Genomic DNA, 12929 nt, shown 5'->3' with positions numbered 1-12929 from the left:
ACTGTTTTATTAAAAATTGAGTTTAACATTAATAGTACATCAATGTAAAGGTGAAATTTGGCTTATTTGGTATAAAAATCATACAGGAAGCCCTGTCAAATATGAGTATTTTGCTTTCTTTGGACTATATTTGCATAACTATGTTATTGGTATATGTTCCAAAGTTACAGGAAACTGCTATAATTCTAACATAACTTAGTGTATGTTATTAACAATTATAATAGTTATGTAAAATTTTGTGTGCCGCAGAAGTAACCAAATTTCCTTATCAATTGTGGCTTTAACAGTGGCAGTCCTAAAACTTTTATCATCCACAGACAATTGTTATCTTGTTTTAATGCCCTTTAGAAGGTGGTTTATAATCAACTATAGAACTCTAACAGGAGTTCTTTTTTTTTTTTTTTTTTTTTTGAGAAAAAGAATAATAAGAAAAAGAATAAAGAAGAGGAATAAAGAGAAAGAGGAAGAGGGAGAGAGAATGGGGGTATTGCTTTATTGCCCGGGCTAGAATGCAGTCTAAATATGGGTATGCCTATGATTGTCCTTAATAATGGAGACATGAAAGAAAATGAGGGAAGAGAGTAACAAACAAGGAGCCAACCAACATTTCGTTTAAACTTCTAAGTTGATATGATGTGGTACTGATAAGAGTGTATATTTTATGTAAAGTGGAGAGTTCTATAAATGTTAATTACGTTTACTTGTTCCAGATCTGAGTTCAAGTCCTGGATATCGTTGTTAATTTTCTGTCTCATTGATCTGTCTAATATTAATGTTGAAGTCTCCCACTATTATTGTGTGGGAGTCTAAGTCTCTTTGTAAGTCTCGTATGTCTGGGTATTCCTGTATTGGGTGCGTATATATTTAGGACCTTTAACTCTTCTTGTTGTTGCATTGATTCTTTTATCATTATATAATGTCCTTCTTTGCTTCTTTTGATCTTTGTTGCTATAAATACTATTTTATCAGGGGCAAAAATTGTAACTTCTGCTTTTTATTTATTTATTTTTGCTCTCTGGTTAGTTCTAAGTCTCTCTCCATCCTTTGTTTTGAGTCTTTGTGTATCCTTGAATGTGAGATGGGTCTGGATGCAGCATACAGTTTTAGTTTTTTGTCCAAATTGGCTGTCTGTCTTTGAATTGGGGAATTTAGTCAATTTAAATTTAGAATTAATAATGATATATGTGAGTTTAATACTGCCATTTGCCCATTAGTTGATGTAAATTCTTCATTATATTGATGTTATTTACTTTTTGGTATTTTTTAGAAAGGCTGATACTGTTTGTTCCTTTCTATGTGTAGTGGTTCTTTCAGAAGCTCTTGTAAAGCAGGCCTGGTGGTGATGAATTCTCTGAGTGCTTGCCTGTTCACAAAAAACTTTATTTTTCCTTCACTTATGAAGCTTAGTTTGGCTGGATGTGAAATTCTTGGTTGAAAGTTCTTTTCTTTAAGGATGTTGAATATTGGTCCCCACTCTCTTCTGGCTTGTAGGGTTTCTGCTGAGAGATCTGCTGTGAGTCTGATAGGCTTCCCTTTGTGGGTAACCTGACCTTTCTCTCTGGCTGCCCTTAGTATTTTCTCCTTCATTTCAACCCTGGTGAATCTGACGATTATGTGCCTTGGAGTTGCTCTTCTTGAGGAATATCTTTGTGGTGTTCTCTGTATTACCTGGAGTTGAATATTATCCTGCCTTACTAGGTTGGGAAAATTTTCCTGAATAATATCCTGAAGCATATTTTCCAGCTTGGATTCATTCTCTTCGTCACATTCAGGTACACCTATCAAGCGTAGATTAGGTCTTTTCACATAGTCCCATATTTCTTGGAGACTTTGCTCATTCCTGTTTATTCTTTTTTCTCTAATCTTGTCTTCTAGTTTTATTTCGTTAAGTTGGTCTTCGACCTCTGATATCCTTTCTTCTGCTTGATCAATTCGGCTGTTAAAACTTGTGCATACTTCACGTAGTTCTCATATTGTGTTTTTCAGCTCCATCAATTCACTTATTTTCCTCTCTAAATTTTGTATTCTTGTTGACATTTCGTCAAACCTTTTTTCAAAGTTCTTAGTTTCTTTAGATTGTGTTAGAACAAGCTCTTTTAATTCACAGAAGTTTCTTATTATCCACGTTTTGAAGCCTGCTTCTGTAATTGGAACACACTCGTTCTCCATCAAGCCTTGTTTCGTTGCTGATGAGGAACTGGGATCCCCTGCTGAGGGAGAGGCGTTCTGATCTTGGGTATTCTCAGCCTTTTTTGACTGTTTTCTTCCCTTCGTTGTAGATTTATCCATCTGTGGTCTTTATAATTACCGTCTTTGTAATTGGGTTTCTGAGTGGACGTCCAACTTATTGATTCTCAGCGCCGAAATCTGAGCAACCCATTGCACCGACTAAATCAGCGGCGTTAAGATTGATGGTGCTTTTCTGACTCTGCACCGAAAACCGACGCTCTGAGGCGCCGGCAAAACCGCCTTGCCGGTCACAAGAGTCGCACTGGCGACCCGTGGGGCTCCTCCGCTGGGAATCTCCTGGTGCGTGAGCAACAAGAATTCATGTGAAGGTGTGGCGTCCTCTCGTTCTTTGCGTTTTCACTGGGAGCTACAATCCCGAGCTGCTAGTGGTCAGCCATCTTGGATCTCTCCTCTCTAGCAGGAGTTCTTAAGTGCAGGTTTCTAATAACTTCAGAAATTGTAACATTAGAATAGAGGAAAGAACTTTCAGAACTCTCTCGAAGAGCTAGAATGTTCATGAATATCAGGCAGAACAGGAATCAACTGAATTTACTGAACCAACAGAAAACTGAAGTAATCTGTTTAATTTTGCTTAAAATGTTGCTGATCCTTTGTTTTGCTTTTCAGAGTCAAGGAAATTTTTCTTTCAGCTACTTGCAGCTTGTAAGTAATTAAGTAATTTGGTACATATTTGTTTCTCTCTACCTGATTTCTCCAGAATTTGGAAACTAGTTGTGAGTATTCTTAACTTATGGCAATACAGTTATTTGCATAGGTGCAATAAGAGTCTATTTTCTTTTGTAACGGGACACAATTGGAGAAATTGGTTATTTTACCAAGGCTTTGACTGGAATGGTGTACTTTCCTTTAAGGAGTCAGACTTGTAGAGCCAATAAAAGCCCTTTGGGGAACTCGTCTCATACCTTGCCGACACAGTCCCTGTACATGGTTTCTGACCTATGCCAAGTAAAGAACTTCACTTCCTCACAGGTCCAGGAGCCCCAGGTTATCTTGGGACCTCAAAAGGAGAAGGATTTACCCAACTCATAGATATTTGATGGTATGATCCCATGGCAGGGCTCAGCTTTAAAAAACTCTTATCTAGGCCAGGCATGGTGGTTCATGCCTGTAATACCAGCACTTTGGGAGGCTGAGGTGGGTAGATCACCTGAGGTTGGGAGTTCAAGACCAGCCTGACCAACATGGAGAAACCCTGCCTCTACTAAAAATACAAAATTAGCCAGGCATGGTGGCGCATGCCTATAACCCCAGCTACTTGGGAGGCTAAGGCAGGAGAATTGCTTGAATCTGGGAGACGGAGGTTGCAGTGAGCCAAGGTCGTGCCATTGCACTCCAGCCTGGGCAACAAGAGTGAAACTCCGACTCAAAAAAGAAAAAGAAGTCTTATCTAAGTTTCCTTCTATGGAAGAGAGTTCCATCAAAGCCAATTTAAAAAGAGCCTATGTGAAAAATAATTATTCTTGCTGCACTTTATACAAATAATCAGGCCAAGTATAATAAGGCAAATCAGTCCTAACATGATTTGTCTTCAGTAAAAAATGGGAAACTAGAGAGAGAAATATTATATTTCAAGAACTATGTTACATTTGTTATTAAATTCTAGTCTCAGTTGTTTTTAAATTTCTGCGTCTTAAGCTAACTCTGCTTATTCCTGTGAACCAACCAGTAATCTCGACCACTGCTCATAAGAAACAAGAGGGATGGGTAATGTAAAAATCTGGATCAGTATTCCAATTTTGGGCACATTACAACCAGCTAACAATCCCCTATCAGCTTGGTTCCAACAGTTGCCCAGTTAATAGCCTTCTAATCTAGTTTACTTGGAATAACTTTACTTATTTTGCTTTACTCTTGTGGAATATATTGCTGTTATACTCTCTGTAGGAATACAAGACAAGCTTACTGAACGTTTTCTCAAATTATACATGTATTAATCTTCCAGATATCACCTTCTGTCAAAACTCGAGTTATAAATGGTCCTTACCATACCGATGCTTTCTGACTGAGCTCCTTCCTACCTGAATGCAAGAGACACTCATAGTTAGGAAGGAATATCATCACCCCTATTCAGCCAGAAGAAGTTACAGAAGATGGTTCTTCGTCCCTCTACAAACCTTAGGATTAAGAGTTCTCTTATAAAAGGAGGGAGGAAACATCAGAGGCCTGTGAACCAGAACAACTCCATCTGACACAGGAACTGGGTAAAATGAGGCTGAAACCTACTGGGCTGCATTCCCAGATGGGTAAGGTATTCGAAGTCACAGGATGAGATAAAAGGTCAGCACAAAATCGACGTCATTAAGATCTTGCTGATTAAAACAGCTTGCAGTAAAGGAGCTGGCCCAAACCCACCAAAACCAAAATGGCCACTAGTGACCTCTGGTCATCCTCACTGCTACACTCCCACCAGTGCCATGACAGTTTACAAATGCCGTAGTGACGTCAAGAAGTTACCCTATATAGCCTAAAAAGGGGAAGCATGAATAATCCACCCTTTGTTTAGCATATCAAGAAATAACCACAAAAATGGGCAACCAACCAGTGGCCCTCAGGGCCACTCTGTTTATGGAGTAGCCGTTCTTTTATTCCTTTACTTTGTTTTGAGACAGAGTTTCACTCTTGTCACCCAGGCTGGAGTGCAGTGGCGTGATCTCAGTTCACTACAACCTCCGCCTCCCAGGTTCAAGTGATTCTCCTGTCCCAGACTCCCAAGTAGCTGGGATTACAGGGGTGTATGACCACGCCCAGCAGATTTTTGTATGTTGAATAGAAATGGGGTTTCACCATGTTGGCCAGACTTGTCTCGAACTCCTGACCTGAGGTCATCCACCCACCAGAGCCTCCCAAAGTGCTGGGATTACAGGCATGAGCCACTGAACTTGGCCTTATCCTTTAATTTCTTAGTAAACTTGCTTTCACTTTGCACTGTAGACTTGCGCTGAATTCTTTCTTGCATAAGATCCAAGAACCCTTTCTTGGGGTATGGATCTTGGACCCCTGTCCTGTAACACATCCGTAAAAGGACATGCTCCTCTCACGCTGTCACCTTGCAGACATTCACCCTTGCATTCCTTGCTTCCACTGCCCCCAACCACCGCCTCCATCTTGCACATTCACCAAAGGAAGCAGAATTCATTCCTGACTCTAACATGTTGCCTGCACCTCTCCTAGCCCTTTTCAGACTGTATTAGAGTTAGCTGTTGATGCGTCTATCTGCCTACCCATGGAAGACCTATGAGTCCTTTAAGGGCAGGGAACAGACACATTTATCTTTCTACCTCCAGCACGTAGAACAAATATTAGGTAAACACTAAGTCCTCACAAACTGTTCCCTGATTGCTGACTTAAAGGGTCATGTGGTCTTGGGGATCACTGTCCATTATCTTGTCTTCCACTCAAGTCCCCAACCTGCCACAATTCAATTGCTCTCCTCCAACAAGTTATTATAATTCCTCTACTTGAGTCTCAACTTCTTCAACGAAAAGGAAGAAGGTGAATTAGGCGACGCCCTTGGCTCTCAAACTTGGCTGCAGGTGGGAATAACCTTGCAGATTTCTGGATCCTGCTGCCAGAGCTTCAGAGTCATTGGTCTGGTGTAGTGCCCAGAAATTCGTGTCTCCTAAAGCTCTGGAGGTGACTCTGGGATTGGGAGGCCCTGGCCTGGCAGGTTCTTGGGAATCGGGACCAGTGCAGAATCTCCGCCAGGCCCCCCAAGCCTTGCTCCCGGCTGGCTGCTCTGGGCAGCCTGACTCCAAGGCCCGGAGGCAGGGCAGAGTGGGCAGCGCAGTGGGCCGGGTCGGGGAGCTTGGGGAAGCCCGGCCCCCGAGGGGCCCCAGTGCAGGCATTCAGCTGGCGGGCAGGGTCAGGCCGGAGCCTGGGGCCCCCAGAGCTGCGCTGGCTGGGCGGCAGGAGTAAGTGGGACCATCTGCTCCGCTCCTCGTAGGTCAGCGCTTTGTGTCAGGCTCCCATCCCCCCCGCTCTTCTCCCCCCTTCCCCGCTCTGCCCTTTGACTCCGGGCCTCAAAGGAGAAAAGCACTCGAGGTCCTGATGAAAGTGGGAGCGTGATGGGGAGCGACAACAGCCACCGGAGCCCCGGCCCGAGCCGCCCCAGGCTCCCCGGCCCAGGGCGCGGCAGGGGCGGCGGGCGAGGGCGCGGGCCGGGAGGACGCGGCGGGCCCCTTCCCGGCGGCCGGGGCCGAGGCGGGGGCCGGTTCCCACAGCCGGCCGGGCCGCGCGCCGCCTTTGAAGTGGCCGCAGCTGCGCCCCGGCCCGCGGCTAATCCCAGCCGACGCGGGCGTCCCGCCCCCCTCCCGCATAGCAATAGTGTCCGCGCTGAATGGCGCTGGCTAATTACCTCGCTCGCACCACCGCGGGTGAATGAGAGAATCCGGCATTGTGCGCGGCGAATGGAGAAAATAAGACAGCCATTGTCCTCGCACGCCAAACGAGGGTTTGATGTCGCTGGGGCGAGCGGGGCACCATTTCCCGCCACCCCCTCCCCCAGCGCCTCGGATTCCCCAGCTGGGCCCGGCCCCGGCGCCCTCGACGGCGGCGGAGGGAAACTGAGGAAGCGGTGCCTGTCTCCCCAAGGAAAGAAGCCCTTCCCCTTCCGCGGAAGCTGGGCGGACGCGCGCGGCCTCCGGACTCGCCCTGGCCCCTCCCTCCGGGCCCCTCCCCGAGCCTTCTCCACCTGCAGATTCTCGGGGGCCCCTAGCTGGGCACCCAGTTGTCTTTAATTCAGGAAAAACGGGCACGGCCCTGCATTCAAAGACCTAATCCCATTTCGCCGGATACACACAAAACACTTGGAGAACGAGTGGGGAATTTACACACCTTAGTGCCCAGCTGTGCGCCACCAACCTGAAAGGACTGCAGAGGTTTATGCAATGGCTGGGAGAGATGCTGGTAGAGAAGGCAGGAGAGGGAAAGCAACAGGAGGGAAGAGGGGGCACTGTGGGGAGCCTGGACTGATGAAGGGGCTTAGAGGGTCGGAAAGAGGGAAATGGTCAGAAAGGGGAGGTCTGCAAAGCGACGCCTCAGAATTTGGATTTAACGTCCAAGCAGGGAAGCCACTGTTTTGATCCGATGTGGGTCCCGAGGAGAGTGGTGGGGCTGATGGTAGCAGCAGAGTTTCAATCACATGCCCCTGGACGCCATGGCACCACAAGAAGCCCAGGGGGGCTGAGGCACTTCTTTTTTCACAGGCGAGGATATGAGGTGGCTCAACTTAGAAATCAATCAGAGCTAAAGGAAACCACGGTGCAGATGGACAAGCCAAGGGTCACACTATTTATACATTCAAGAGATTCTTTGTGCTACATCAGGCTGCTTTTTCACCATCACCACCAAACAAGCTGGGTTTTTTTTTAAAGGTAGGGGGGCGGGAGGAACGGGGAAGATTACATCCTTCAAGGTCAGGAAGCATCTTATCTTTCTGTGCTGTCCCTCGGAGTACTTGGCTCAGAGGAGGCAAGCAGGTACAGGATAGATACTCTTGGAGATTTGCTGATTTGAGAATAGACCTGATTTTTTTCTTTTCTTTTCTTTTTTCTTTTTTTGAGACAGAACGGAGTCTTGTTCTGTCAACTACGCTGGAGTGCAGTCGCCAGTCTTGGCTCACTGCAACTTTGGCCTCCCGGATTCCAGCAATTCCCTTGCCTCTGACTCCTAAATAGCTGGGATTACAGGCATGTACCACCATCCCGGCTAATTTTTTTGTATTTTTAGTAGAGATGGGGTTTCACCATGTTGGCCAGACTGGTCTCAAACTGCTGACCTTAGGCAATTCGTCCATTTCAGCCTCCCAAAGTGCTGGGATTACAGGCCTGAGCCACAGCACCCGTCCTGGACCTCTTTTAATACCCCTCAATTCTGTATGTAGATCCTTTTCCTGGAAACATGGACTTCCTAACCTCTTCTGATGGGCTCTTTGACTAATTCCATCTAAAGGAAGAATGCTATTCTTTTTTTTTTTTTTGAGACGGAGTTTCGCCCTTGTTACCCAGGCTGGAGTGCAATGGCGCCATCTCGGCTCACCGCAACCTCCGCCTCCTGGGCTCAGGCAATTCTCCTGCCTCAGCCTCCTGAGTAGCTGGGATTACAGGCACGTGCCACCCTGCCCAGCTAATTTTTTGCACTTTTAGTAGAGACGGGGTTTCACCATGTTGACCAGGATGGTCTCGATCTCTCGACCTCGTGATCCACCCGCCTCGGCCTCCCAAAGTGCTGGGATTACAGGCTTGAGCCACCGTGCCCGGCGGAAGAATGCTATTCTTATGTCCCAGGGTTCGATCAGATTTAGTACATGATTAATAAATTATTTATCTGTTAAATAATTAGTGTGGGACAGATAAACAGGAGGCTGTTGGGCTAAACCAATAGCCCTTGTTTACACCACTTACTTGACACATATCACAGAGCTCTTTCTGAGGCCGCAACATTTTCTAATGTCCACATCACCATAATTCAATTATAAGCACTTTGTAGGCAGCCCATAGCCGAATCCTTGCGCAGATGCATCCATCTATCCATCAATTTATTTCAGAATAAAATCAAAGAATGGACGGCACTTTTCTTTTTTTTTTGAGAGGGAATTTTCGCTCTTGTTGCCCAGGCTGGAGTGCAATGGAGTGATCTCAGCTCACCACAACCTCCGCGTCCCGGGTTCAAGTGATTCTCCTGCCTCAGCCTCCCGAGTAGCTGGGATTACAGGCACGCACCACCACATCCAGCTAATTTTGTATTTTTAGTAGAGACGGGGGTTTCTCCATGTTGGTCCGGCTGGTCTTGAACTCCCAACCTCAGGTGATCCGCCCACTTCGGCCTCCCAAAGTGCTGGGATTATAGGCATGAGCCATCATGCCTGGCCTGGACAACACTTATTGAGGGACCAAATGAGCAGCAGCCAAATTGTTTCTTGCTCTGACCAACTAACGGTATCTAACACTACCAAGCACTAGCAGTGACAGTGATACATGAAAAGCTTTTAAAAATTTAAGTATAAATTTTTGCAGTCTACCCATCTGACAAGGGGCTGATATCCAGAATTTACAAAGAACTAAAGCAGATCTACAAGAAAAAAACAAACAAGCCCATTCAAAAATGGGCAAAGGATATGAACAGATACTTTACAAAAGAAGACATACAGGAGGCCAACAAACATATGAAAAAATGCTCATCATCACTGGTCATCAGAGAAATGCAAATCAAAACCACATTGAGATACCATCTCACACCAGTTAGAATGGCGATCATTAAAAAATCGGGAAACAACAGATGCTGGAGAGGATGTGGAGAAATAGGAACACTTTTACACTGTTGGTGGGAGTGTAAATTAATTCAACCTTTGTGGAAGACAGTGTGGCGATTCCTCAAGGACCTAAAAATAGAAATCCCATTTGACCCAGCAATCCCATTACTGGGTATATATCCAAAGGATTATAAATCATTCTACTACAAGGACACGTGCACACGAATGTTCATTGCAGCACTGTTTACAATAGCAAAGACCTGGAACCAACCCAAATGCCCAACGATGATAGACTGGATAGGGAAAATGTGGTACATATACACCATGGAATATTATGCAGCCATCAAAAACGATGAGTTCACGTCCTTTATAGGGACATGGATGAACCTGGAAACCATCATTCTCAGCAAACTGACACAAGAGCAGAAAATCAAACACCGTATATTCTCGCTCATAGGCGGGTGCTGAACAATGAGAACACATGGACACAGGGAGGGGAGCACTACACACTGGGGTCTGTTGGGGGGAAATGGGGGAGGGGCGGGGGGTGGGGAGGTGGGAAGAGATAGCATGGGGAGAAATGACAGATACAGGTGAGGGGACGGAAGGAAGCAAAGCACACTGCCATGTGTGTACCTATGCAACAATCTTGCATGTTCATCACATGTACCCCAAAACCTAAAATGCAATTAAAAAAAAAAAAAAAATTTAAGTATAACTCATCGTTTTCCTGAATCAAGGTTTAATCTAACCTGGGTCATAATCACAGGTGTGATCAAAATGTTTTTCTTTATAACTCTACTAAATGTTCATCTTAGAGTTGTATTTCTTCTACCTAAGGCTCTAAATAGGGTCTCACTTTGTCACCCAGGCTGGAGTACAGTGGAGTGATTTCAGCTCACTGCAGCCTCAGCCTCCCAGGCTCAAGCAATCCTCCCACCCCAATCCCCCACGTAACTGGGACTACAGGCACCCACCACCACACCTGGCTAATTTTTTGTATTTTTGGTAGAGATTGAGTTTTGCCATGTTGCCCAGGCTGGCCTCTAATTCCTGGGCTCAAGTGATCTGCCCACCTCAGCCTCCCAAAGTGCTGCGATTAGAGACACAAGCCACTGCACGGGGCCCCAAAACCATTCTAATGCTATACAGGCCACCAGCTTCATTTTGCAAGACTAAAATGGTCATTCAAACAGTAACTACAAATACAGTTGGCACTATTTATCTCTATATGTATGCCTTTATGGGTTGCCCCGATTTCAACAAGGGTGCCTAAGTGGCCAATCCTCAGATAAATTATACTTTGATAAATGATATATTAAAAAAGCAAGAAGAGCCTCCAGGTCCAAATGAGAGACTCACTACTTGAGTAACCACATGAGTAACTTTAAAAATAATGTTCCATGGGTAAGTATTCTGATAGGAACATAATGAGTATAATAATAAGAGTATGTGTCTTTTTTTTCCTCTCCATTGCCACAGCAACATGGGTTCACAGAATGCTTGGTTGTCATTTTGATTATAACAGAAAGGCAGGCATGCCCATGCAGGGACAGGCCTTCTGCAGGGCATGCACAGGGCGCTGTAGGGAAGAGGCATGCTCTTTAGCATGGAGCCTGGCCTGTGAGGTCGTCCGAGAGTAAGGCCGGTGGTCTGGAATCCTGCAAGTTTCTCCACCTTTCCTGGGAGAGTGTTCCATCCTGAGGTGACTACCAGTAGCCACCTCTTCTGGAGTGGCAGACTGAGGTTTGAACTCACCAGGCCAAGCAAGCCCTTCTCACTCAGTACTTAGTAATGGCACCTGTGACTTAGCCTATTCTCCATCTTCTCCCAAGTGGCCAATGGCCAGGTCTTGGAATAAGGGTGTTTCAGGGAAGATAACAGAATGGAGATATTTGGGTGCCCTTTAATACCAGAAGAGACTGAAATTGAGGACTTAGGGTATAGTTAGATGCAGAGAAGTGGATAAGACCCTTTCATCTTTGAGCCAAGAGCAGTCAGACAGGGCCACTCTCAGCTCCTGACAGTAGGGACTCAGAAGCCTGCTGAGAAGGGCTTAGGTGAAATGCTCCTATAGGCCTTTCAGGAGCAATATCTGATTCAGCTTCATCTGCCCTCCCCCAATCCCAGCTGCTGAGCTCCTGAGGGTGAGTGACCCACAGCAGGTAGGAGGTGTTCCTATCCTCCCATATCATTCCCACAGCTCCCCATTCTTTCACCTTCATCAGATACCAACTCCAGGCCAAGCCCTGAGGATGCCAAGGAGCTAGCCCCTCCCCACGAGGTTTGCAAATGAGTGGGAGGGATGAGATATATTTGCAATTCCAGCATGAACCCTGTGTTCTGATTCCCTCCACCTCCCCCCACCAAAAGCAAAGCTGGACATACAGCCCAATGGATCCTTCTCAAATTGATGTGATAAAACAGTATCACTTTATCTCAGGAAAGCCTTGATCCTACCAACCTCATACCAACCTGCCTGTAATGATCCTGATTTTGTTATGGTTTGATGGGAAAATGACTGATTTAAGAAGTGAAAATCAGAAACAGAGGAGGGCATGAATATCAAACAGCCTCAAGGCTGAGGATCTTTCTATGTAATATCATTATGGGTGATCTGAGATAATGGAGTCAAGAATATTCTAATCCAATCTGCAAGTGAGACTAAATTAGACAGGGCTTCTCTAAGGTACGAGAGAATTGGAATACAATTTTAAGAGACCTCAAAATTAGGATGAAGGGAATTGTTGCAGAAAGAGAAGGACATTCCATGTAAGAGGCAAAAACAAACAAACAAACGAACGAACAAACAAACCAAAAAAACCAAGTTGGGGGAGGGAAAAAGAAACCAAATCTGAAGACGAAAGAAAAAGATCTGAGAAGTGGCGTTTGTCGCAAGTCAAATACTGGGGTTCAATTCTCTAAGGTCCTATTCAACTCTGGCTCAAGCTAGAGCCCAAATCCCATTTGACCAATCAGCACGCTAGCAAGAGCATCTGGACCCTTTCTTCCTTTTCATTTTCTTTTTTTTCTGAGACAGAGTTTTGCTCTGTTGCCCAGGCTGGAGTGCAGTGGTACAATCTCAGCTCACTGCAAACTCTGCCTCCGAGGCTCAAGTGATTCTCCTGTCCCAGCCTCCCCAGTAGCTGGGATTACAGGCCATACCACCACACCTGGCTAATTTTTTGTAATTTTAGTAAAGATGAAGTTTCATTATGTTGGCCAGGCTGGTCTTGAACTTCTGACTCAAGTGATCCACCTGCCTCAGCCTCCCAAAGTGCTAAGATTACAGGCGTGAGCCATGGTGCCCAGCGAACCTGGCCTATTTCAAGATTTGCCCATAAACTTTTGTCTAGCTCTTGTTCCTTGTCAGATATCCCTGGCCTATGGACACAGTGGCTCAAGCCTGTAATCCCAGTACTTTGACCGA

General features: G+C 45.6%; 1 protein-coding gene across 3 annotated transcripts in view; it reads right to left on the bottom strand.

Annotated features, from left to right (window-relative positions):
• The window catches only part of IGDCC3 (immunoglobulin superfamily DCC subclass member 3), a 56336-nt gene that overhangs the window by 24316 nt on the left and 19091 nt on the right, over positions 1-12929 (bottom strand). The window contains exon 1 of one of the 3 annotated variants that reach the window (XM_074392802.1): positions 6605-8220. The exons of 1 other annotated variant lie outside the window; for it this stretch is intronic. In XM_074392802.1, the coding sequence (XP_074248903.1) occupies positions 6605-6644 (40 nt within the window). In that variant the 5' untranslated portion in view covers positions 6645-8220. Of the gene's footprint in view, positions 1-6604; positions 8221-12929 lie in introns of those variants that run through there. One more of the 3 variants, XM_010351624.3, reaches the window with a different exon arrangement.

Source organism: Saimiri boliviensis, chromosome 2 (assembly GCF_048565385.1).
Source record: "Saimiri boliviensis isolate mSaiBol1 chromosome 2, mSaiBol1.pri, whole genome shotgun sequence".
Taxonomy (NCBI): Eukaryota; Metazoa; Chordata; class Mammalia; order Primates; family Cebidae; genus Saimiri; species Saimiri boliviensis.
This window is presented reverse-complemented; position numbering and strand designations above follow the sequence as displayed.